The sequence below is a fragment of the Pogona vitticeps genome, chromosome 3 (assembly GCF_051106095.1).
Source record: "Pogona vitticeps strain Pit_001003342236 chromosome 3, PviZW2.1, whole genome shotgun sequence".
Lineage (NCBI taxonomy): Eukaryota > Metazoa > Chordata > Lepidosauria > Squamata > Agamidae > Pogona > Pogona vitticeps.
This window is the reverse complement of record NC_135785.1, coordinates 8,299,335-8,326,761: the sequence shown is the minus strand read 5'-3', so window position 1 is coordinate 8,326,761 and position 27,427 is coordinate 8,299,335. Positions and strand designations below refer to the sequence as shown.

The 27,427-nt window shown below is 43.6% G+C and overlaps 1 protein-coding gene across 2 annotated transcripts in view; it reads left to right on the top strand.

The window, feature by feature from the left end:
- EPHB3 (EPH receptor B3) overlaps positions 1-27,427 on the top strand; it is a 109,187-nt gene that overhangs the window by 27,477 nt on the left and 54,283 nt on the right. For both annotated transcript variants that reach the window (XM_078389775.1, XM_078389776.1), the window contains exons 2-3: positions 18,667-18,731; positions 22,859-23,531. In XM_078389775.1, the coding sequence (XP_078245901.1) occupies positions 18,667-18,731; positions 22,859-23,531 (738 nt within the window). The remainder of the gene's footprint in view (positions 1-18,666; positions 18,732-22,858; positions 23,532-27,427) is intronic.

Sequence of the window (27,427 nt, the reverse complement as noted above, 5' to 3'; positions counted from 1 at the left end):
GTGTGTGTGTGTGTTTGTGTGTGGCATTTCTCTGACGCAATCATTTGCACAGTGATGCCCCTTCCTGTGCTGCTTAAAAATAATTAATGGAATATAGGCAGGTGGCAAAGTAGAAAGCAAAGCCTTTGGCTACATTTATGTATAAAGCTAAATTAGTTGGGTTCTTGCTCATTGGTGTATAAGTATAAAGCTAAATTAGTTGAGTTCTTGCTCTTGCTTCTAGTGTTGCAATGTTCAATAAAGATTTGCTAAGTTTTAGGCTGTGTTGCTCCATGAGAAGAGGTGGCGAGTTATCTTTCCTTCTCCTGGCATGTTGTTGTGCTTTGGGAGTCTACACCCAAAAAAGGCAGACAGAGGTTCCTCTTGAGTATGTAAGCCATCCTGCTGGAGTTCCTAGTAGTCAGCTGGTAACCCTTTCCATGCAACACACTGACCACCGTAATCACCCATCTCCTGAAAAGGACAAAAGCTGATCCAACAGCTATAAATACCCAACTCCCAAACAAACTGCACCAGAGCACAGAGTGCTACTCCTGTCCTCTGAAGATGCCTGCCACAGAGACTGGCGAAACGTTAGGAAGAACAGCCTTCAGAACACAGCCAAAGAGCTCGAAAAACCCACAACAACCTTTCCATGCATTTGGGGTGTCTGGGAGAGAAAAGTGCTAATTTACTGATTGAGATGATGGGCTGGAACCCCTCCCCATGAGTGCATTTACTTGTGATGGAGTGTCCCAGCCTGCTAATTCCGTTGCCAAGAACATTACAGGCTAAGGTGTGTGATGTCAGGCCAGAGTGTTAGTGGCTCTTAACGAGGTTCTGACTTGCCCGCAGTAAAACACGGAATTGGAGTCTTAATCAGGGACAGCGCCTGAAATGAGATGCACATTGTTTTCTCTGGCATATCCTGGGAAAACTGCATGGTACAGCCACACCCTCTGCTCTATTATCTGTTCTTCCCCCCCCCCCCCCAAAAAAACCAACCCTCACTAATATTATCCTTATCATGTTCTTGGCTTCACAGTGGTTGATCTTTGTTTACTCCTTATTGTTTTTCTGCTGGTCTTAGGATAGAAGTCGTAGTTTCAACAGAATGCTTCCAGACTGGCCTAAACTGTAGATTTTGGATAGGCATGTTGTGAAGCTTTCCTGTCGTGCAGTTCTGATGCTGGGGGGGTGGGGTGGCGGTGGGTCTTCAGTCTGCTTTGGTTCTCATCATCATCCACGGCCATGAATTTGCAGGGGCCACGGCGGCTCACATGGTCCTGCACATTGCAGGACTACTTTTATTTATTTATTTATCTTGTTTGTTTAACTTCTAGACAACCCGTCTTCTAACCCATGGCCACGCTAGGTGGTGTGCAATAGTCAAAATAATTATAGCACGTACTAATTAAATTATGCAATAAACTAAAGTTAATTTAAAATCAATTGAGCGGCTTTTGGAAGAAGAATGTTCTGCCTTTCTCCAGAGCACTTCATTTCTAGTCAAGACAGGGCACAATCTTTTTCCCGAGATTCAGTCGTCCTGTGCTCCTCCAACACCTTTCTTGTTGTTTTATTTATATACATTCCATATGCGTTGCCTCCGACGCATTTTTGGTATCACCTGGCAGGACAAAGTTCCAAATAGAGTAGTCCTAGAATGAGGTGGAACTTTTAGCATATATATACAGTGGTGCCTCGCTTAGCGAGTGCACTGTATAGCGATGTTTCCATATAGCGATCCCTTTTTTGGGATCGCTAGACGGAAACATACCCGATCTTCGCAATGGGGAAAACCCGCATTGCGAAGATCGGGTATTGCGGCGGCCATTTTGGAGCCGCCGAACAGCTGATCGGTGGTTCCAAAATGGCCGCCGGAAGCCCGGAAATGGCTGCCGGCAGCCGTTTTCACGCCCTGCCCTCGCTTAGCGAAGGCGCGAAAATGGCTGCCGGCAAGGGGAATCCTCGCTGAACGGGTAAGTAAGCAAGGTATTGGAACGCATTAAACTAAGTTTAATGCGTTTCAATACGTTTCCCCTACCCATTTAGCGACGATTCCGCATAGCGAGGGTTAATCTGGAACGGATTAACCTCGCTATGCGGGGCACCACTGTATTACTGAAACAGCGACGTCTACGTTGGCTTGGGCATGTTGTGAGAATGGCTGATGGTCGGATTCCAAAAGATCTCCTGTATGGAGAATTAGTACATGGAAATTGCCTCAGAGGGAGACCACAGCTGCAATACAAGGAGATCTGCAAGCGGGATCTGAAGGCTTTAGGAATGGGCCTCAACAGATGGGAAACCTTGACATCCGAGCATTCAGCCTGGAGGCAGGCGGGGCATCACGGCCTCTCCCAATTTGAAGAGACCCTTGTCCAGCAGGCCGAGGCAAAGAGGCCATCCTGAAACCTGCAAAACCAAGGAGCTGGACAGGAGACAGATTGGATTTGTCTTCAGTGTGGAAGGGATGGTCACTCTCGAATTGGCCTCCTCAGCCACACTAGATGCTGTTCCAAGTCCTCCATACAGAGCATGTTACCATAGTCTTTTGAGACGGAAGGATGCCTAATGTACTTTATTTCTAGCATGTATTGAGTGCCCCGCCTGGTGGAAACCACAGTTATGGGCGGTACTGAAAGGGACAGAAACGTCCATTGCATTGCATCCATACGGGCAAATGTTTCATTTCTAGCAAGGACCGCCTTGGGAATTGAGCAAACCAAGATTTACCCAAGATATTTTGCTGTCTGAGGCAACGGACAAGATGGCAGGTTTTTTTCCCTCCCTACTTGGCCCACACAGAAGGTGTCTGGCAGGGCACCTTAGACACTGTTAGAATGACCATATTTTCCATTGCACCGGGAGGGGGGCATGAGATGGTCCAATATGTTGCCAGTGTGCCTTCCCCCCCAGCATCTGTGGCCAGCGTTGTCTTCCTCACTCTGCCTAATAGCAGGGCCTGCCCTGGAGCAACGACAGTATGATCAGCAGTGTGTACTTTGTTCCAGCAACATCTCTCCATGGAAATTGAGATCCAGAGAAAGGAGTTTAAACCCATTTCTTCCCTAGAATAAATACCAGTAGTTGGTACTGTTGGCAGGGTTCATTGCTCACACACTTTAGCTGTCTGCTGTTGTTGATTGCTGGGGAAGAAAGGAGTAACAGAGGGCCAAGATAAGCGGAAGGCTGCTTCCCAAAATGACAACAGCGTGGAATTAGTTTCCCCTTCTATAAGGTCTAACAAAACTTGTCTTGTGTTTTGATGGCCTGTGTCAATCTACCTACTAGCCCGCATCATTGTCTGCCTATCGATACGATGTGCCTGTAAGGGAACAAAGACCAATGGGACATGGCCATGGGGTGTGTGAATTCTAGATGTTCAGGAGGATGAGAAAGACCTACCTGAGTAGCAGCCATGGTTGGCTTTTGATACCAAGAGAGGCAGCTGAGATAGTGTGTCTGCTGAAATGTGGGAAGGGGGGTTATCATCATCCTAGATGTGCTTGTTGAACAGACAGGAAGCAATCGAGTGCGGGATTAGATTCCTACATCTTCAGTTGTTGCATGATGTTCTTTTGTTTTCACCGAGATGATGCCAGGGTTGCTGAAATTTTATACCTTTAATTTAAAGCCACCACACCCTCCTGTCTTTCAGGATCCCCCCTCGACCCTTTCTCATTCACATTCCTGTATTTTCCCCCAAAGCGCTCATATTTCTGCAGTTGCTCATTTAACCACTTCTGTCTTCCTGGTTGCTCACAGTGCCAAGCCGCTGCAGTGTAAATGAAACAACAACAATAACAAAATGCTCACGTTTCTCTTTCTGCAGCAACTTGCTGCATCATGGGAATAGACTTTGCTGAAATAGCAAATGGTAGGCTGGATCCCTGGCAAGAGAATAAGGTAGCCCCAGAAATGTTACCCCATGAACAAGCCCACCCCGACAAAATGCCTCATTTGTGTAATGAATCATTATGTGTGTGATTATTGTGAGATCAGCATATTGAATTATATTGGCTAGCTATTGAGTAACGCTAAACTATTGCTTAACATTACAGCAATCAGTTTTTGATTCTTTCTCTCTTTAGTGCTTCTTTTTTATAGGTACAGTGGTGCCCCGCACGACAACGATAATTCGTTCCCTTGAAATCGCTGTAAAGCGAAATCATCGTCATGCGCAAACAGTTTCCCCATTGGAATGAATTGAAAATCGGTTAATGCGTGCCAATGGGGAAAATACCTCGTCGTCCAGCAAAAATCCTCCATAGGGCAGCCATTTTGCGAGCGCCAATCAGCTGTTTTTAATTGCTGTCTCTCGAAGCATGGAAAACAGCGGGAAGCCATTTTGCGAAGCCAACAGTCAGCTGTAAAGATCGTCGTTGTGCGAATAAATGGTCCGTAAAGCATGGACCAAATCGTTGTGAAACGGAATTTCCCCATTGAAATGCCTGTTTTGTGAATTGCTATAGCGATCGCAAAAAGTCATCGTCCTGTGGTTTCGTCATTTAGAGGGGTCGTCGTCATGCGGGGCACCACTGTACTTCCTGATTTGTTGCAAACTATAGTTTGCCAGTTGGGGTGTAATGGAAAACTATCATTGTGGTGTACCTTGTAAAGCAGAGTTTCGTGTGTTTGTGATCCTGTATTATTGGGCAACTGCAAATCAGATTCATTGACTTAGATTTGAAATTAGGAAAGGAATCAGTTAAGCAAAAGGAGCAGGAGATGGAAAAAAACAGTAAACATACATGCGTGTACAATCAAACCATGGTTTGTCATTACATGTAGGCTAGACCTGCATAGTGGAATTAGTGGTTTTGCAACTGTATTCTAGGAAATCCTGGGCTAATGTGGAATTTTAGAGGTCTTTGCGGAGATCTTCCCAAGAATTTGCAATTGTGGAGGTGGTGTGGAGTAGATCACAAAGTAACTTGACATTTGAAACTTCTGTTTCCAAGGGCCAGATGCTAGTAGCTCATCCTGCTATGTTCTTTTTGACTGGGTTTAGGCCAGAAGACGCACAATGAGTCATTAAAGTCTCTAGGAGCCTAGTCCTCCCATGCTATTCAAAACAAAACAGGTGATTCTGGCAACAGATCCCCATTGTTCTTGATGTGCCTGTTCTAATTGAAAGACTCTTTCCATTTGTATAGTTGCAGTCAGTAAATCTACAGAGTTCTGCAATGATTTTTTTTTTTTACTTTATAGCTCTGCTGTCTTTCTATGTTGGTGCTGGTGGATGCTCACATAAAAAAAAGTCAGGAAAAGTGGTAACATTTTTTTTTATTTTTTCATTAAGCCATATGGTCTTCATTGTCTGTGATATACAGTTAGGGTTGATTATAGGCAGCAGAGTTTTATGATATGGGCATAAATTACCATTTTCACAACATAGGTCTTGTCATTCCTCATTCCAGAGCATGGATTCCCAACCTGTGGGTCGTAACGCCCAAAGGGATCACAAAATGTTTTTTTGGGGGGGCGCGAGCTGTCGCTGTGGTTATTTTTGGTTGCAATTATTTTTATAGGAAATTTCACCACAAAGGTTTTCAATACTTATTTATTACCCAGACGCAAGCACAGCCATAACATTAAATATTAGGTTAGAATTATATTCTGAAAAATCTATTTTAATGTGTTTTATTTACCCCATTAAAATGCCTCTTTATGCAGATGTGGTGGTGGTGGTTGCAGGTTACGTACCTATTATAAAAAGGGGGTGCAGCTTGTAAAAGGTTGGGAAACACGGTTCTAGAGAGATCACAGATTAAAAATGACAAAATCAAGGCAACTGTTGTACTTTGGTAATGTAGTGAGAAGATAGGATTCGCTGTCAGAGACAATATTGCTGGGAAAATTTGAAGGCAGCAGGAAAGGAGAAAGTTCAAATGTGAGATGGATTGAATCAATAAAGGAAGCCATAACCTTGAGTTTGCAGAAACTAAGCAGGACTCATGACAGGACATTGGTGAGGTTATTCATTCATAAAGTTGCCATACATCAGAGGCCCCTTGATGGCACATAACAGCAGCAGCAGAGGTTGGGGTAGGTTATCCAAGGGGGGGGAATACATTTTAGTAATTGTTTTGAGTACAGTGGTGCCTCGCTTAACGACGATAATCCATTCCAGGAAAATCGCCGATAAGCAAAAATATAGTAATGCGAAAAAAACACATTGAAACGCATTGAAACCCCTTCAATGTGTCCCAATGGGGTCAAAACTCACCGTCCAGCGAAGATCCTCCATAGGGCAGCCATTTTCGCTGCCTGTCTTGCGAGAAATCCGCTCCAGAAAACAGCCGGGAGCCATTTTGTTTACTCGGCGGCCATTCTGAAACCGCCGATCAGCTGTTTAAAAACGTCGTTTTGCGAAGAATCGGTTCCCGAAGCAGGGAACCGATAATCGCAAAACAAAAAAAAACCATTTAGACCATCGTTTTGCGATCGCAATTGCGATCACAAAAAGATCATTGTAATGCGGTTTCGTCATAATGCGGGACAATCGTAAAGTGAGGCACGACTGTATTCCTGTTCAAGATTCTCTTCCTTTGAATCCTTTGTAACATGTACAATCTATTTTTGCATTTGAACATAAAAATCTAAACATTCATTCACCTTTGCCCTAAGGCTACTTTCAGATTGCATTTTTCCCCCTGAGCTGCTGCCATGTTATTACCCACTTACAGGGACTTTTGAGTTAACAACCTCTTTAGATTGAATCCTGGGGCAAAAAGTACAGATTCTGAAATCTTTCTGGTTCTGTATAGGTAGCAATTAACCTAGGCAAGGTAGGTAAATTGTACCAAGCTTCCTGGATACCTTTCCAAAATAGTAAAAATTAATAGAAGAAGCAACTTGTATGTTGTTACTAAAGGCTTGGCAGTATATTCTGTTCTAATATACTAATTCAGCCGGAGCTGAAAACAGTGGGTTTAAGAGGCGAACAGGGTTTCATTTTTTTGCAAACATCTTTTCCTTCCCTAAAAAGAGCCTAATTTGTTTGCTGAGTTAGGAACGGAGGCCACAAACAGGACCCTGGGAAAAGTCGAAAGCGTTTGCCTTCACAAGGTTAAGGCAGCAAATATTGTCTGGAGTCTCTCCATGACATATTTGTCCAGCCAGTTTGATTGGCTTCATTGTGTCCCTACCTTGAATTTGTGATACTTGGTTGGTGAGGTTCATTATACCTATTAAGTAGAAAATGCTTGTTCATTTTGTAAGCGATGGCAAAGTAGCTAAACGAAGGGGCAAGTGTAAACAAGGCAGGCATCTAGAGGGCTTTTTTATGAAACAGCTTTTCCCTCTTACACGTACAGATCACACAAAGCTCTGATTTCCCCCCCTGTAAATATTTACTGGCTTGGATTTCAGACTGCTCCTTCCCTCTCAAGTGCTAAGAGTTCCCCTGGTAATTTTGTGGTGTTCTTCTTAAAACAAACAAAGAAAGAAAACAAACACATCCAAACAACCGACACAACTTCTTACATAAGCATTGCATGAACCACAGCCAGAAAGAGCATAAAATATGCAATGAGACTTTTAAAAAAACCCAAAACAGAATGGTTGAAAAGAAAGACAGGCAGGAAAAACACGTAATATTGAAGTCATCAGAATTAGCGTCGGCAGGAGAGAAGGGCCTTGGTATGTTAATGGTGGTTCTACAGCAGACATGGTATCAGGAGCCCTGGACGACGGCAGCCCTCCCTGTTGTCTTCCAGCAAAATCTGGACGGAGAAGGGCATGGTTCAAGAACAGGACTCGTACACTTGGGATTAAAAAATTGAATTAACTAACCCTGATCAGAAGTAGGGAATGAAGATGGTCTCCTGAACTGGATTGATTGCAGACACATCCTTAGACTAATTTTGCAGGTTGCATTATATTAGCAATGACCTGCCCACAAACTCTTGCCGTTTCCTGATAACATACGTATGGGCCCACCTTTTCTCTGGTGCTGTTTTCAGTTTTTCCCATTCTAGAGGGAAACGTGGTGTTCCCAGAGAAAGGCCCTTGGTCCTTCTCTCGTCCATCTGGCCGGAGGTTGAGGGATAAACGGAGAGAACCCCCTTCTTATCCGTTGGAAGGTAGACAACATTTAGGGACGTGGTGGCGCTGTGGGTTAAACTGCAGAAGCCTCTGTGCTGCAAGGTCAGAAGACCAACAGTCGTAAGATCAAATCCACGCAACAGAGCGAGCTCCCGTCGCTTGTCCCAGCTCCTGCCAACCTAGCCATTCAAAGGCATGCAAATGAGAGTCGATAAATAGGTACCACCTCAGTGGGAAGGTCACGGCGTTCCATGTCTAGTTGCGCTGGCCACGTGACCACAGAAACTGTCTATGGACAAACGCTGGCTCTACGGCTTGGAGACGGGGATGAGCACTGCGCCCTAGAGTTGGACACAACTGGACTAAATGTCAAGGGGAACCTTTACCTTAGCATTTTGCTGTGAGGGATAGAGGGGAACCCAGCCCATTCCACCCCAAATGTTCCCTGGCAGTGAGGGGAGGTTGGTACAGATAGGATGTTAAACGTAACTGGGTCTGTCCTCTAAACAACCGCTGGCCACATTGGCATTGGGAACGGCTAGGAAGAAAAGAACAAATACCGTATGGCTCTAGTGTTGCCCAGAGCCTTCCCTTCTTACTTCTGTTGTTGTTTTGGGATTCCAGCCCAGAAAAAAGGGGGGGCTTGCCAGGCATTCTTGGACTGGCAGCGTCTTATGTCCACAAAGGAATTGCCCATTCTGCTCCATTTAGCTTTGGTTTTCCAGGATATGATGGGTTGGCTTGCACGGAGCTGCTTCTCAAACTGTGGGTGATGCTGATCTCTCTTCTGCACTTCATCATCATGCTTCAACTCTGGCTAAGAATATGCAGGCCCAAAGCAAACAAACAGTTTGGGGTGGGAGGATTTCTTTCCCCCACCCAGGACAAATTCTCTTGTTCCCCAGTGGGGGGGAAAATTGGAAATATGGGAGAATGCAGGTGGGGAAAAGCTTAGGTAAATATTTTCTTTTAGGGATGAGTTAAAAGCTTTTCAATGCAGGCATTACTCAAAATGCCTGGAAGTGTGTAGAATGAAGATCGGTATGTAAGACAGTTTGTGAAATTAGAGAAGGATAAGGTCTGTGCATAATCTGGAAATGTACAACAGTCAAATCCGATATGTATTTTGGCACCTATTGGGTTGGTTGTAGGTGAGAGGAAGGGATTCATTGCTTATCAATTGGTCCTCGACTTATTCCGATGATCTAGGTTGGTGAAGGAAGTCTCAGTAGAAGAAAGTCTGTTTCTGTCCAAGTTATGCACTTTATTTTCTGTTATTGCAAAAATTTGGGTGTCAAAATCTACGATACACACACTTAAGCAGCGTGGTTCTTATGTGCTGGCAGTTTGCTTCCGACTGACAGCACCCCATGACTTAACTACTTCAGAAGCCCCCGTTCTTAATAGGCCTGCTGAAATCTTGCAAAACAAAGGCCATGGCTTCGTTTAATAAGTCGATCTATCTCATGTTTGATCTCCTTTTCTTCTTTCTGTCAACTCTTACTAGAGTTGTTGTCTTTTCCAGCGAGTCTTCTCTTCTCATGATGTGTCCAAAGACAAATCAGAAAAATGAGTTTAGGCTTGACGCAGAAAGAAATGTCACCTATAATTCCATTTTTCTGAAAATCTATTTTTTCCCCCCAGAAAGAAGAATGGGGAAAAACTAAATTTCTCCCCATGGGTCCAAAATGTCTGGAAATCTTACCTCTCTAGTCAAGACTCCTGTGTACAGAAGTGCCTGGAGCATTGAGAATAGAGAGGGGGATATTTGTATATGAATACAAATATCCCCACACAGGTGGCATTAACTCACCGATCCGCCGCGGACGGCATGATTCCACCAATGGCTCCACAACGCACGATCCGCTCACCACTCTCCGACCTTGCAGCGAGGCTTGTCGTCCTGCCTCCTGCCAAGAGTGGCGAGCGCATTGCGCACTGCGGAGCCATTGGTAGAATCGCACTGCCTGCGGCGGTTCGGTGAGTGGACCGCCCGGCCTCATGGGGCTGGACCTCGTTAACGCCACCTGTGCGGGGATATTCGTATTTGTGTACAAACACCCCCATCTCTAATTGGGAACTTACACAAGAAGGAAAGATGTGTGTGAAGAAAAGCCTAGTCTGTAAACAACACATTTTCAAGGAGAAATTACATTTTCGGGATCACTTGTTGAGAGCCAAGGAAGCGTTGAAGCCTGAGTCGAAAGTGGCTTAATTCATTGAGGACCACAGACCCTTAACTGCTGTGACAAGAAGAACTCAGCAACTGCTTCCAAAGTTCCAGTTTTGCACCATCGCTCTGCGCCATATGTACTACATTATTCATGCTTTTCTCGAAGAAGCCTGCTAGGATTGCCAGTTTCTTTCTGAAGGAACGAAAGCTGTATATGGCCTCAATTTGGATGGTCTTTTTCTGCCAAGGAACACCTCTCTTCTCTGCTTCTTGCCCCCGAAAGAAAAATAGTAAGTGGTGGAGAAGAGGGAAGTGATGCTTAGGTTTTGGAGGAAAGACAGCAGATATTCTGGATTGGACTTTGTGAGGCTGTTTACCCTTTAAAAAGTGGATAGGGCTTTCTGGGGAAATGCAAAAGTGTATTCATGAAGACTTTCACGGCCGGGATTTAATGGTTGTTGTGGGTTTTTCGGGCTCTTTGGCCGTGTTCTGAAGGTTGTTCTTCCTAACGTTTCGCAAGTCTTGGTAGCCAGTGTATTGATGCCCAGAAAGGATTGTACCTGTTGAATTTTCACCTGCATATCTGAGGCTAGAAAGCTTGTGTGGGGGAAAAATACCTCTAAGAAACAAACATCCTGAAATATATTGGAATAGATTTGCAGCTCATTTCTGTCTTTCTCTTTCCCCATTTCCTTTCCAGTGCAGACATGATGATGATGATGATTTAAAATATTTTTGCTCCGCCTTTCCCCTTAAAAAGGACCCAAAGTGGCCTGTGTTGTTAAAAGACAATATTTAAAGCTAAAAACAATAGTATACACCTATTATTAAAAAGGAACAACAACAACAAAAAACCCACTGAGAAATAGTAAGCGAAAGCAATACTAAAAAAATCATTCAAAGCAGTAATGCATAACGATCCATTTAAAAGTCCCACTCGGGCAGCCAGATATTGAGTGCCTGAAGAGAAAGGTCTTTGCCTGTTTGTGGAAGGACAGCAAAGATGGGGCCAGCCTGGCTTCCTGTGGGAGGGAGTTCCAAAGTCTGCGTCCACAAAAGGTGAAGGCGGTGGGACTGAGAGAAAGGCCTCTCCAGATGATCCTAACACCTGAGCAGGCTCCCAATGGGAGACCCAATTCTTGAGAAAGCTTGGACCCAAGCCATTTAGAGTTTTATAGGTGAGAATCAATGCCTTGGATTCAGTCTGGAAACATATTGGCAGCCGGTGGATCTGCTGCCATGGGGTGCTTATGTGATCCCTGGATGCAGCCCCAGTCGGCAATCTGGCTGCTTCATTTTGGACCCACTGGAGTTTCCAGATGCTTTCCGTAGGCAGCCCCACATAGACAGCATTGCAGTGATCCAGCTGGGATGTAATTAAGGCATGTGAGACTAGATCAGACCTCTTTAATGGAACTAACACGTTAGGTTTAACCAGTTAATGTTAAAATTGCTACCCCTATATGATAAACATCTAATCTGTTCTTTCAAAATGTTGAGTTTTTTAAAAAATGTTTACATCCACAAGGGAGTTCTTTAGATATATCTGTCGGTGTTCATGCAATAAATCTTAACAGGTTCGTTCCGTTTGGCATGGTTGCAAATAATTGCTAGCCTTTCCATTTTTATCTGCTCTTGGGGTGTGTATGTGGGGTTGGCTGATTGCTGAGGTTTCTAATGGGTGGTAGGATGGTGATTATTTTTACCTGACTCCCTGAATTCAGCCTCGTTGCTCAGTGGTGCCTGTCTTTCAGGTGAGTCCATGAATCTTAGCAAAATTGGGATTCAGGTTGCTTATCTCCCATCAGAAATGGGGCATCTGTTATTCAATCCATATACAGTGGTGCCTCGCAAGACAAATGCCTCGCAAGACAAAAAACTCACAAGACGGATGGTTTTTGGCAATGGGGTTGATGACTCGCAAGACAAATGTTCCTATGGCCATGCTTCGCAAGATGAATGTTTTCCGTTTTCCCTTCCTGCCTCATGTTTGCTGATTTTTAAATGTTTTCATATGATGTTTAAAAAAAAATTTAAAAAATTCTGAAATTTTTAAATCATCTGCACAATATGTATGGCTTTAAAGAACACTTAATAAACCCTTTGTAAACCAAATTTGACTTTGTTCTGACGTTTTTTGCCCATAGGAACGCATTAATTAGATTTCAATGCATTCCTATGGGAAAATGCGTTTCGTAAGATGAATTTTTTGCAAGACAACATTAACCGCGGAACGAATTAAATTCGTCTTGCGAGGCACCACTGTAGTCCGGCTGAACATACCTCGAAGGAGAGAATTTCCTGAGTATCTATGTGTCTTGGTTTCGCCCTTCAGCAGGATTGGAAGGCAAGGTGGACAGATTGCCTCTACGTTTCACCTGTATTCTTTTGATTCTCTATGTTGACTGTCTTGGTCGCTTCTTCCTCCCCTCCCTCAATGGTGAATGAAACAAAAGAAAATGGCGAGTAAAATTTTAGCTGTCTCAGTCTCTGCTTCCAAATGGGATGAAGGCAGGTAGGCACAGGTCTGTAGATACTAAGATCCCACATTCTTTCAAGATAGCGCTCATGTTACCTCTGCTTCGCTGAAGGTTATTAAACAGCAATAAATCTGTAGCTGTCTGCCTGCCCATATATATTTAAGTTTGTGGTTTCTGGCACAATGTGAATCTCAAAAGAAATATCTTTCTTCCAGTGTAAAATCACACGCACACACAAACCCCTTACTTGGTCATCTTTCTGACTCTCCATAGAAGACTTCACTAGAGCCTATAGCCGTTTTAATGGAAATCTCCTTTAAAAAGCTCAAAAGGAAACGGCAGCAGTACTTCTAAAGTGGATAAAAATTAATGATTTTTTTAAAAAAAATTAATCATGATTGATTGATTTAAACCATGATTATTATCGCAATATAAATAAAAATCATTTAAAAATTTTAAGTAATAATAAAAAAACTGATCTATAAAATTGAAATTGATTTGATTTCAATCAAGCCCACTCTGGGTGCTTCCAGAGAGTTGTAGTTCTTTAGGAAGTGCCCATTATAAAGCCTAAAGGGTAGTGAAACTACTATTCCCAATAAGCACCATGCCAGCTTCTTCGTCTTCTTTTACTTTAATAACAGGAAGCAAATCTAGAGAAGGCCTTCAGTCTCAGAGACGAACCTTGCTCCAGGTGAGCAAAATGTAGGTATCGATATGTGTTCTGTGGGTTGAAAACTCCTATAATTCTGCAGAGAATTCTTAGAGAATGCTTGGATTTGGAGCCTCCCAAAAGAGAAGGGACATAGCCCTGTTCCACAGCAATGGAGAGAAATCCTGCCTCTGATACTGAAAATAATCATCATCTTGACTAGAAACCAGTGATGACTTTCATTTCCATGAAGTTATTCTTTCTGTCCTCTCAAAGCCATCCACGTTGGCCGTCTTGTGTCCATCAATTCCACAACTGTGCACCGTATGAAGAAGCAGTTTTTTTTTTGTTTGTCTTGAGTTCCCCACCATTTGACTTCGATGGGTTCTGTTTGGTTCCTTGCCTGTCACACCCAAGGGGAATCAGAAGAAGACGGGAAGAATGATTCTGCCTTCATCACGAGCAAACCTGTCCGGATACACAAGGATTGTGCAGCATTCTCTGGATTTCCCTGAGCATGTCTTTTGCCATTGAGATGATGTGCTCTTTATGTCTCATGGCGTAAATTACAGAATTATGGCCTTATAGAAATATCCAGTAAGACAAGAAAGTTCTAAATCCTTGCTTTTTCCATCTAGAAGATGATTGCATTCATCCGGTGTGTGACTTAGCTTTGCTGCAGCTCCTTGGACTATCGGTGATCACGATCGGTCAGTTTTAGTCAATATCCTTGTTCTCTGTTTCTTGGACAGAGTGGGTGCATGTTTTTTTTAAACTGCTCCTTTCTACAAAGACCACAGTGATAGAACCTCATCTCCTTCTGATTTGCTCTTTTTTTTTTCTTGTGATGTTTCAACAGAAACATTTTTAGCACTCAGTAGTGAGTGGAATACTTTTACCACGAAGATGTCATCTCCAGGTTATTTGAAGCAAAGGTGGTGCTATATCTCAAAATCTAAGAACAATGGGCCTCACTGCTTCCAGTTTCTTGTAGCTGGAGAATCATAGTTGTTAGGAAAGAAAGCTGTAAGGTTTTTTAAAAAAGATTACAACCCCCAACATGGCCTGTGGCTGTCCTAGCTATGAGATTCTGGAAGTGATAGTGAAGAAAAGTAACTTTTCACATCTCACTACCGTAATGAGCTGATTCGGTAGCTATACCCATGCGGCTTTCTGTGCTCCTCAGTGCAATCACCATATTTTTCCACGTATAAGACTATACTTTTGTCTAAAATCTTTAGACTAAAAATTGAGGGTTGTTTTATACACAGAAGTAAGCTGAGGAGAGAACAAAAGTAAATGGAGGGGAAAGCAGGGATCAAAGTGATCCTGTAGGGCTTTGATTCCTGCTTTCCCCTCCACTTGCTAAACCCCACTTAGATTTCTTAAGTTTGGGTTAGAAAAGTGGGGGGTGTCTTATACATGGGGGTGTCTTATACACAGAAAAATACGGTAATTGTTGATTCCAAACCTGAGGCTATATCCTAAAGTAATTAATACTGGATAGCCAGTTCTTGTATTATCAGAAGAGGTAGCCATGTTACTCTGTGCAAGCATTACAGGCAAAAACGAAAAAGAGAAATAAAAAAATTAAAGGACAAGCAAAAAGGACAAAAACATTATGGACCTTAAAGACTAGTTGTTTATATTTTACTGTGAGATTTCGTGGACAAGTCCATTTCCTCAGACCTAAGAGAGGGAGAGGTCATGGCAGATTTTTATACATGTATACCGGCATCTTGTATATGTCACATTGATAAGAACAGTACAAGAACATAAAAACATACGTACTTTAAAAGTTTGAATGCATCTCTTAGTTTTTAAAAGGTTGCATTGCAGAAGAGTTTGTTTGCTCAGAAACCAGTATGCTGGTCTTAGGGCTGGATTATTCACTATGCTAAAGAGGCTGCAGAATGAATTTCCTGCCAAATTATGGCCTGTGTTGTGTAATTATTAAACAGCTTTTGTGTGAACAGATTGGGTCTTTCCTGCTTGTTGTGCTGGTTTCTTTCTGGAAATTGTCGCCGCTCAAAACAAAGGTGTTGTTCATAACACGGCAGATGTCTTGGTTTCTGTTTGAGGTGAATACTCACTAACACCTTTCATTGGCTCAGCATAAAGAGCTGAATTACCAGTCTTTCTAAAGCAGCCTTGCCTAGAGCGATGCGGAGCCTTGTGGCGCAGTGGTTGAACTGCAGGACTGCAGCCAAAACTCTGCTCACGACCCAGGTTTAATCCCAGCTAGCCAGCTCAAGGTTCACTCATCCTTCTATCCTTCCAAAGTCAGTAAACTGAGTACCCCACTTGCTGTGGGAAGCAATGTCTATATCAGGGATATTTCTTATTGTTGTTATCATTATCCACTCTGTATGCTTGGGCCTAGGGTAGGGAAGTTGAATTGAACTACTGCAGCCAAAACTCTGCTCACAATCCAGGTTTAATCCCAGTTAGCCAGCTCAAGGTTCACTCAGCCTTCCACCCTTCCAAAGTCAGTAAATTGAGTGCCCAGCTTGCTGGGGGAAGTAATGTGTATATCAGAGATATTTCTTATTGTTGTTATCATTATCAACTCTGTATGCTTGGGGTAGGGAGGGCCAAAGTCCAGCGTAATCTCAATTTGTAATTTTGCCTGTTATAGTCTAAGCAGAGGGGAAGGAAGTCTTGGCTTTGTCCGATGGCAGTGTTCCGGATGCTTTACATGGAACCTGCCTTAATGAACACACTAAAGCTGTCATCCTCAAGGTAGTTTCCCCTGAACAACCCCGTCTTTCAGAATACTTCTGTAGGAAAGAGCTATGCAAGAGGCCTAAACCCAGTTGGTAGCCCCAAGTAGAGTGGTCTCATTGAAGGAGTTGCTCAATGGCAAGTTAACCCCTGGGTAAGTCCTCTGATATTATGGGCCTACTCTAGGTGGGACCATCAATTGGGTTTAGAGAAGTCTTTTGTTATTTTTAAGCACCCAATAAGGGCCATGGTGGTGGTTGGTTGTGGTGGTCCAAAGATGTGTAGTCAAGAAAAGAACCTTATTTTCTTTTTCCTGACCCTCCCGGGCAAAGTTCTTAACATGCCACTGTGTCGTTCCATGTGCTTATTAGCTCTTTAGTCTTTATCCCAGTTGTGTCTGTGTGTGTGTGTGGATGACCCGTTATGCCTCATGGGTCAACCTTCTCTACGTACAGACCCAACAACTTCCCAAAGAGACTGTTTTCCTCTGTGTTCCCACAGTGTGCGCGCGCTCTCCGGTCTCTTTCTCTTCACCCCTGAAGGCTGAGACTCAGGAGGCACTTCGGGGAATGCTGACAGAGAGGTTTGGCTGCTTAATCTGCTGCTGGAATGTTGGCCAGACGGTCAAATCCTTCCCACTTTTAAATCACACACAGCCCTACACGCACACGCACATGTGAGCAATGCACAGCGAAGGCAGGAGAGAAACAGCCTCTTGTTCTCCAACCCTCTCCACTGCTGAATAAACCAGCTTGGAGATCTGCGTTGCTTTAATCACAGAGAAAAGGCATTTTCCACCAGAGTCAGAATAAATACACGGTAGTACCACCAAAGTGTGTGAGGAGTGGGGAAGAAGGCACAATAATTTCTGTGTTTGGGTGGTGTGTTTTTTTTCCTTCTGTGCAGAAAAGAAAGGAATTGGAGTATGTCTGAATTGAAGTAGGATGAGATGGATGTTAAGGTGGACTACAGAATTTTGAGAAATCTGTGCTAATCCTCTTATCACATCTGTGGAGATGTTTTATTTAGCATAAACTTGCAAAATGCAGCACACTTCATCAGATGTGTGGTGCGCACTGTTGCGTTACATGCTGACAGGTCACTTCTGAGTTAATGGCAACCCCAGTATGGCTTTCAGGGTAAGTGACGAGTTCAAGGGCTGGTTTAATATCGCCACCATCCCCTTTGGACTTCCATGGCCATGCAGGGAAATGAACTCAGGTGTCCTGAGTAGAGATGGGCACGAACCAGTTCGTCTCAGTTCATCACTGTTGTTAAAGGTGGCAGGACCGGTGCTGCTGTGCTCCTCCCCTGCCTCCTCAGCCAATCAGCCACTCAGAAGGCCCAGCTTCTTGCTTTTCCCCCCACCCTCCTCAGCTCATCTCCCAGTCAGGAGCAAGAGCACAGACTTCTCAGCCCCGCCCTTTTCTCTGATTGGGAGATCAGCCGAGAGGGCGAGGCAGAGGAGCCTGAACTGCTGCCAGGACTGGAAGATCAGTTGAAGAAGTATAAAAAAACAAGCAAGCTGGGCATGGTGAATGGCTGATTGAGCCAGAAGAGGTGGGGCAAGAGAGTGGCACCTTTACAAACTGGGACGAACCGGTTCGTGCCCATCTCTTCTCCTGAGTCTTAAACATAATCCACTCTACCATACTGGCTCTCTTGAGTCTACTGTTACTTGGTAGATATTTACGACCAATACTGAAGGTCTGTGGAGATCTTTGGGAGAAAGGAAATGCAAATGGTATCAGTAGATTATCCTAAGAGTGTTTTAATGGTTGTTGAAAGGTGTCAAGGATCTCGTGGTTTACAATATATGTGTATTAGCATCCCATCAGTGCTAGGCTGTCTTTATCATTTCCCAATGACTCTTCGTTACATAACCCTGTTAAAAAGCATCATCTGTGTTTGCACCTTTTACGTTTTCTATTTTCTTGGGTTGCGCCTACTCCAACATGGGTGTTAATATCTGCCTAATCCAGCAATACTCTATACATCGGATCAGGTGGATGGCAGTCCACAAAAGCTTATGCAAAAGCAAGCTTGTTAAATTTTAAGGTACCGTAAGATGCTTCATTATTTAAGCTAGAGCAAATCTATACCTCCTAGGTCTTGTATTGAATAGCAGTGTGTCAGCCCCTCCACAAAGTGTAACCATAACTTCGGCCCTTGTTTTACAGCCTATTAATTACCAAAGTTTCTCTTAAGAGATGGATGGTCTTTACCTTTTTGGGATACATTGTTCCAGACCTCATTTTGGGGTTAGGTCTTAGCTTTGATGTGCCCCCCCCCCCCGCCAAAGCTCAGGGCCTGTCTTTGAAACCTGTTGAAATACTGATGTGTCTGAACATGTGCAATGTGGCTTCTCCACACCGCACATGCTCACCACAGCCAGGCGTCCCGCTCCTTGATTTGCAAATAAATCCAAGGGTGCTGGATAGCATTGCAATGTCCCTTCAAGTCCCAATTGTTCCATTTTCTGCAGAGTGATTTTTAGCTCTTTTTCTTGTTTTCCCTAAAATGAGATAGATTTTTTTCCCAAAATGATGTGTGCAGCCGTTACACTGAAGTTGTTCTCTTTTTCTCCTTTTCTCTCCCTCTAGAAACACTGATGGATACGAAGTGGGTGACATCGGAGTTGGCTTGGACAGCTCATCCGGAGACTGGGGTAAGATGTTCCCTTCTTTTGTGAAAAGGATTGATTAAGCATGAGGTTGAAGTCTGAAATGGGTAGGATGCTCAGTCCCTTCCTTTTTTTGACAGTTTCTTGCCCTTCTGAATCTCCCCAGCTTTCTCTACCCCTGCCAGACATTTCTCTGACCACCAGGCAAAGTTCTCTCCATGCATTTCTGTGGTGCCAGGCTGCTTCTCACATCCCTATGAATTAATGACATTCCAAAAGGTTCTGTCATTAACAGCCTTGCTCAAATCTTGCAACTGAGGCCTCAATGGCTTCTGTTACTGAATTAGTCCGTCTCGTGGTAGAGCTTTCTGTTTTCCTACCGTAGTCAACTTTTCCTAACATTATTCTCTGTTCCAGAGAGTCTTCTCTTCTGATGACATGTCCAAAGCATGATAACCCCCCATTTAATCAAAGTCCTAGCCGTTGCAAAAGGGGTTTAGTAACGGAGTAGCCCAAAGTGCCTCTGTAATCTCAGAAACTTGGACCTGTGCTTTAAAAAAAAATCAAACAAATCTACAACTTGAAAATTTGCAGAATATACTCTTGGGGAACAGGAAGTTTTGTTCTTAATTTAAGGCAGAATTTGAAATGTTGATGCCACAGATTTACAGTGGGGTCTTGACTTGAGAACTTAATCCGTATTGGAAGGCGGTTCTCAAGTCAAAAAGTCTGTAGGTCAAGTCTCCATTGACCTACAGTGCATTGAAAACCGATTAATCCCGTAACAGGCCGTTTTTGTTCCATTTTCGTTGTTTTCTGGTCTGTAAGTCAAATCTCAGGCTGCAAGTCAAACCTAAATTTTGCGGCCAGAGACGTCTGTAACTCAAAAAGTCTGTAAGTCAAGCCGTCTGTAAGTCAAGGGGTCCACTGTAGTAGCAGTGGCTACTAAGGAAAAAGATATAGTATCAGTGGGGGGAAAATGTATTTCTGGGTACATCTTTGGAGTTAGAAGAGAGAGGTCACCATAACAGACATTTACCATCACAGATATATTTTTCAAGATAACGTACACAACCACTAGAAGAACAAAGGTGCCTTTTGGTGGCAGGTGCTTCTGAATGGAGAAGATCCCATGGTATTGGCCACATTCTGATTCTTCAAAAGATTTGGGTAAAAGGCCTTTGGTAGGCTCTAAATATCTTTTTATATGTAACCAGGGTTCTGCCCACTCTCTCATGTCCCCTAAGGCAGTGGTCCCCAATCTTGGGCCTCCAGATGTTCTTGGACTACAACTCCCAGAAGCCTTCATCACCACCTCTGCTGGCCAGGATTTCTGGGAGCTAAAGTCCAAGAACATCTGGAGGCCCAAGGTTGGGGACCACTGCCCTAAGGGACAAGGTGTCAAACAGGCGCCTATGATGTACATTGGGGAGTGGCTTGGCTCTTTCCTGTGGTTGCCCCTCAGTCCTTCCAAGGGAATGTACGTTGCTTTTTTTGTGGTACATAGTGAGGGCAAAACCTGGTCTCCATCCTCATCTTGGCCTCAGTGTCTGGGATTCTTCAAAGGTTGGTTGCATATACATGCAATGTGTCATTCTACAGAAAGCACACAGAGAGAGGTACACTGCAGACCCTTCGTCCCTACTGTGCATTTGTGATTTGTAAGATGGAAAAAATTACTCTTCTGGATCACGGAGCTCCCAGAATACCCCAACCAGCATAAAAACAAACAAGCCAAACCTTGCTATAGATTTACGCCGGAATAATGTGTAATGGCGTAAAAGTGCAGCAGCGAATAGATACTAACAACTTGTTGGTCATATTTCTAGTCATGCTGTGCCAAGTTGTGCATGTGGAGTCCAAGCGATATGCCATGAATTAGTAGCAATTTGCCACCACAGTTTATGCCAGTCTTAAATCTACAATAGGAGTCTAGCCACAACATGGCACTCATCATAACAAACATTTTGGTAGTGACAATTAAGTGGGTGTCAGAGATGGCAGTTTTTGCACATCTTTGATTTCCATTCCTCTCTCAGGAGTAGCCTGTCCTCCTGCTTGTTTTCTACTATTGCTGGATTGCATTAGAATAGAATAGAATAGAATAGAATAGAATAGAATAGAATAGAATAGAATAGAATAATGAAGTTGGAAGGGGGCCTATAAGGCCATTGAGTCCAACCCCCTGCTCAAGATAGGAATACAAATCAAAGGATATCTGCCAGGGGGTTGTCTAAATTTCTCTTGAATGCCTCCAGGGTTGAAGTGCTCACTACCTCTTGAGGTAACTGCTTCCATTGCCATACTGTTCATTAATATCTTCATTGACTGAACGACGGCGAAAAGAGAGCTGTTGCACGTTGGCGCAGGCAGATTTGGGATGGTTTGCTCCTTCCCGTAGCATGCCTTCTTCCTTTTGCACATCCCTTCTCCCCACAAACGGCAAAATCTCTGCCAGAGGACCGTACTCTGTTCCATAAGGGAAACTGAGACCAGCAGAGTTTCCAAGAGCTCGTTTTTTCCATCCTCCACATTGTTCCAAAATGGCTTTGATGATTCCCCCCCCCTCTTTTTTAAATGGGCAAATGTGAAAACTTAGCACGTAGTGACTAGCATTTCCTGTGGTTGTGTAACATCCACTTTTGAGCCCTCTTGACATTAATCCAAGATCACTAATTGATGCCCATACAGGTTTGTGGTTTTAATTCCACCTTGCTTCCTCATCAGAGCCCGTTGAGTTCCTGTTTTTGCAGCTCATCAGGAGTGTAAAGGGTATTATAGTTAAGACCTCGTTCTGTTTTGGAGAACAAGCTTCTCCAGCTATAATATCCCATGTTCCAGAAACTGGGAGAGTTATCTTTTGGCTGAATTCCACCCACCATGGCCAATGGCTTGTGGAAGTTGTAGCTCAAACCAGCAGCTTTTCCCAGGTACATTTCTTTCGTTCCGAGTTTGTTTCAAACAATCAGGTTCTTCCCAGACTCTCCAGTCAGAAGGCAGGCCTAGAGAAAGCTTCAACTGGAATGCATCTGACAGACGACCTACTATAGGACTTAGATGGACCACTGATTTGATTTTATATAAGCACAGCTATACCACAGGAGTCCAACAGACAGTTGAAAAATTACCATATATATGAGAGTATAAGCCAACCCGAATATAACCCGAGGCACCCAATTTTACCACAAAAAAATTGGGAAGACTTATTGACTCGAGTATAAGCTAAGGGTGGAAAATGCAGCAGTATAAAGGAGGAAGGTGGGAGAAGGAAGGTGGGTACATAACTGGAAGTGGAAATGTAGTGTACTTAACCTGGATCATCAGACCACCCACAGAGGCTGTAGGCGCCCGTAGATGAGCGGGGAAGTCCAGAGAAGACCCGCACTGCAGGGGAGAACATGTAATTTTGACACTGACTCGAGTATAAGCTGAGGGGGGATGCTTTTTCAGCAAAAAAAAAAAACGTGCTGAAAAACTAGGCTTATACTCGAGTATATTACAGTATTTGAGATTCTAAGCATTTTGGATTTATGTTGAAAAGGGGAGGGGGAGCCCAAGTTTCTAGTCCTTATGGCCGAGATGATATGCATGACAATCTGTGGTCACTGAGAAGTATCTTTTCTGAAATCTCAGAGGTCAGTGAATTGTCAATTGCTTTTATGCTCTGCATCTCCATCTCTGTGACTTAATAAAGTCAAAATATATATGGCAGTGAAAATTACAGGTGTACACACACAACTGCAAAAGTGAATTGTGGAAAGTTTCTCAGTTTGCACAGTGCATGCAAATTTCAGAATTCACTTTTTTTTCTGTCCTTTTATTTCGTTTTGATTTCTTAATTGGAAATGGCTAAATAATTGGGAAGAAACACAATCCTTTGCCTTTACAAGGAAGATGGATTGCTATTACTGCCATTCCTGACGTTGGCCAAACTGGCTAAGTGTTGATAGAAGTAAAACTCCGTTGCCATCAAAGGGGGTTACAGGTTCTCCACTCTTTGTACCTATCCCTATATCCCATATTTCCGGTGAAAAATACTCCAGGTCAGGGAGAAATCCAGTGACATTTCAGAACATTCTAACTGACTTTGCCCAGCAGTGATCCTTTTCCATGCCTTCATTGTTCTCTTGTGAAAAAAAAAAATCAATCTATGTCATTTAAATTTTCTGCAGTGGGAAGAAGTCAGTGGCTATGACGAAGCCATGAACCCCATCCGGACGTACCAAGTGTGCAACGTCCGGGAAGCCAGCCAAAACAACTGGCTGCGGACCCAGTTTATTGAGCGCCACGACGTCCAGCGTGTTTACGTGGAGCTGAAGTTCACCGTGCGGGACTGCAACAGCATCCCCAACATTCCAGGGTCTTGCAAAGAGACTTTCAATCTTTTCTACTATGAGTCCGATGCCGACTCGGCCTCGGCCTCCAGCCCCTTCTGGATGGAAAACCCGTATATCAAAGTGGATACAATTGCCCCCGACGAGAGTTTCTCCAAGCTGGAATCCGGACGGATGAACACCAAAGTGCGCAGCTTCGGCCCTCTTTCGAAGAAAGGTTTTTACCTAGCCTTCCAGGACCTGGGAGCTTGCATGTCACTCATCTCTGTCCGTGCCTTCTACAAGAAGTGCTCCAGCACCATTGCGGGCTTTGCCGTGTTCCCTGAGACCTTGACGGGCGCGGAGCCGACCTCTCTGGTGATTGCGCCGGGGACCTGCATCCCCAACGCGGTGGAAGTCTCCGTGCCTTTGAAACTCTACTGTAACGGTGACGGAGAATGGATGGTACCAGTAGGAGCTTGTACCTGCGCGGCTGGGTACGAACCAGCCATGAAGGACACCCAGTGCCAAGGTAAGCGATGGCCTCCTGTTTTGATTTCTCTTCGCTGGCGTTGTTGAGGGCTAGCCAACTGCCCAAAGATGGGGTGGGATGTTGGTCCAGACCTTTTGGTGCTCGAAATGGAAAATTTCACCTTTCCGTCTGCGTTGGATATTCATTTATTTATTCATTTATGCACTCTCTGGGTGGCATACAACAAGACATATGCAGGGGGAAAAAATTAAGTACAAGCAATATACAAATACAAATCGACAGACAGAGATCTCTTTTGTGAATATATTTGATTTTTCTTCCTTTTACCGGAGTTTGGAAAAATTGCTGTTTTGGATTGCAGGTCTCTGAATTGCTGCCCACCACCACCACCAGAGTCATCATAGGCATTGCCTGTGATGGCTTGAGGAAATTCTACTTAAAAAAGAAATCCCCTTCAATCTCTAAAATGCATAATTGCCATCAAAGCCAGCTGCCTTGCTCTGCTTCCTGACAGTATCCTATGCATAACTTTGGTGCTAGCCTCTGGGCTTCTGTGCGATGGTGTACATCAGTGGTTCTTAACCTTGGGTTACTCAGATGTTTTTGGACTGCAACTCCCAGAAGCCTTCACCACCAGCTGTGCTGGCTGGGGTTTCTGGGAATTGCAGTTCAAAAACACCTGAGTAACCCAAGGTTAAGAACCACTGGTGTACATGAATGCAGGCAGCTACTAGTAGCAGTAGGGAAAGAATCAGGGTTAACAGAAATGGAAAAGAGAAGGGTTCTAGGTTAGTGAGGGCTTGAGGGCTATCTTCAAATCCTGCTTAGGACCTCTTTATTGAGACGATTTAGTTCAGAGGTGCCTGATAGGAATGGAGCTGGGTTTTCCTGTGTTGGATGAAACTTTCCAGATTTCAGTGGTGAGGTAACCCGTCATTTCTGGCTTTAAAAAAAAAAGTATCAAAACATAATTTGAATAGTGCTTTAAAGAAAGATAGGTATGTGGTTGTTTTTATCTGATTTTTAGAAGATTGGAGAAATGTGACTTTTAATAAGAATCGTGGTGTGTCCTCGTTGAGCGAAATCTGATTTAATTTGTAAGATCTGATTCTTATGAGCGGGAGGCTGTATTGAATTTGCATAAAAGTAAAATGCAATCTTTTGCTTTAAATAAAAGGGGGGGGGGAAGGATGGTAATTAAACTGGGAGTCAATATGGCTCAGGTTTATGGAGAAGCAAAGCGCTGGAAAACCAAACCACCAAATTTAGATATTTGGAAAATAGCTGAGGTCGCTTAGCAAAGAAAGAAAGGGCTTTCTGTATATGTTCTAAAACACTGTCTTCAGGGCTATAGTATTATTTATTTATTTATTTATTTATTTATTTATTTATTTATTTATTTATTTATTTATTTATTTTATTTTATTTTATTTATTTATTTATTTATTTATTTATTTATTTATTTATTTATTTATTTATTTATTTATTTATTTATTTATTTATTTATTTATTTATTTATTTATTGGACTTATATACCGCCCCATAGCGCTACAAGTACTCTCCGGGCAGTTTACAATTTTTAATTATACAGGCTACACATTGCCCCCCCAGCAAGCTGGGTACTCATTTTACCGACCTCGGAAGGATGGAAGGCTGAGTCAACCTTGAGCCGGCTACCTGGGATTTGAACCCCAGGTCGTGAGCACAGTTTTAGCTGCAGTACAGCATTTTAACCACTGCGCCACGAGGAAGCTGCAGCCCTTTGAAGTATCTAACGGCTGTATTGTTCAGAGATTTTTATGATCAAAACCAACATCTTGAACTATACTCTGGGTGCCCCAGATCACACTGCAAGACAAGACGGTTCCTCTCTCTGCGTGTATAGAAATCACAGCTCACAAACGCCAGCCCTGCTTTGAGCTTGACCTCCTGACATCCTAGCTTTAAAACTAAAAGATCTGTATTTCTGGATCTGTGCCTGAAAGCATTAAAACCTCCGAGGTTTACACCGATCTTGTCTTGCTGGTATCTTTGTGGCTTGAATGTCTGGTGGGTGTTTGAAAAGTCTAGCTAGCAGGTAGCCGGCCAAAAAGGCCTTTGGAAAGAGTTTCTCTCATCCTCTTTCTTCGCCCCTCTCCTACCCCACATCCTCCCGACTTTTTGCCCCGCTTCTGGTCACAGAGCACTTGTTTTGGCACGTGGTGGTTATCTCCCAATGTGTAAATCCAATTGATTCTGAATGAAAAGAAGCAGGTAATATTGTTACTGTGGGTGGGTGGACCAAAAAGCGGTCAGCCCGTGGAACGGGGAAACGGCTCAGAGGGATCAGCCAAGTGAGCGTTAACTTCAGGTGGCGGCCAATTTTAATTTTCATTCTTTTTTCTAGATTGACAGTTTGCTTTGTCCTGACTTGCCTCTCACATGCTCCCTTTCTCTTCCCCCTTCCCTCTCTTTTAAATTGGTTGTGGGAGAAGAGGAGGGTACAAAGTCTAACTTAGCTCTCTGCTCATACATTAGCGTGATACTAGCGAGATGAGAGCCGTGCAGACCTCGAAGGCTTTCAGGCAAAGGTACAGTACGTGGGAGGATGGGGGAGAAAACCTACGAAGCATCCTTGACCGTATGGAATTTCCTTCATGTTTTCGTTGGCCTATCGTAGATGCTGAGTTAACCCGCCTTGTTTGTCCAGCAAACTGGGAGAAGGCAATCATGCCGAGCTGGAGAAACACAACAGAATCCAAGATCCACAACTAGACAATAACTTTATTAAGACTGACTATAAATTCACAAATGAGCAAGCTTTTGCGTTCGGCAGGACTCTGGTGATAGTAAATGAATAAAGTCGGGGAGATGGTCTAAAAGTCTGACTGTTAATCCAAAGAGACCTGCAATTAAGCTGATCGCCAACGTGGAGAGTAGAGACAGGTATCCTATGGGGAGAAGGAAATATGGAGATTGATGAACACACTCAAACAAGGACCACTTGCACATCAGCCTACTTGCGTATGTTGTTTGGTTTGGGTTTCAGCCTGTTACTGTATTTTTCAGATAAGGGCATCTTCTTAAACTCACTCTTGCATGATAGATACTATACTTCTGTTTTGATTCTATAAATAAATAACTGAAGCTGGCTCTGGGTAGAGAGAATCTAAGGGATCCAAGTTCACCCACTGCTTTATGTGAGAGCAGGATACCACCTCCTCACACAGAAGCTTCAGAAGGTTTAATTTGATTGATCCTGGAAGTTCCATGGAGAAATAGATCCATTCTCCTCCATCTTCATGACTTCTCCAACCAACCCGGTATATTATGACTGTTCCTAACTTCTTGTGACTTTCAGGAGGAAGTAAGCTTCCTAAATTAATCCATTTTTAGGACCTACCCTGACAAGGAAGGTGGATACCTGTAGGGCAGTAGATCACAGGTACAAGAACTAGTGAACCTTTGGCAATGACTGTTCCCTGGCGTTGCCTCCGGAACCTGCAGGATTTGGCACGTTTAAGGAAAGAACTTCCGAGCACCTGAGCTGAACAATGCCGTCCTCTTTGGCCGTGCCATGTGTAAACAGCGTGGAATCAAGTGGTGTCATTGTGCTTTGTTTGTCTCAGCATACAAAAAACGACGCAGGTGAGATAAGAACGGATGTCCTGTCTTGCTGGATCGAAACCAGAAGTCCATCAAGACCCTCTGTTCTTGGTCCAAAAATAACAAACTAGATACCACCGGGAGTTTGCTAGAAGACACGAAAATGAGGGTCCTTCTTCGCCGTTCATTTCCAGAATCTGATCTGCAAAGCTCGCTTGCATCTAGGTGTGAAAGGTCTATTTAGCTGTCTCAGTTAATAGCTGTTGACAGGCTGTATTCTCCAGAAATGCATTTGCAAAAAAAAAAAACAACGTTCTGCCAGCTGGTTTCAAGCGGACTGAGGCCACATG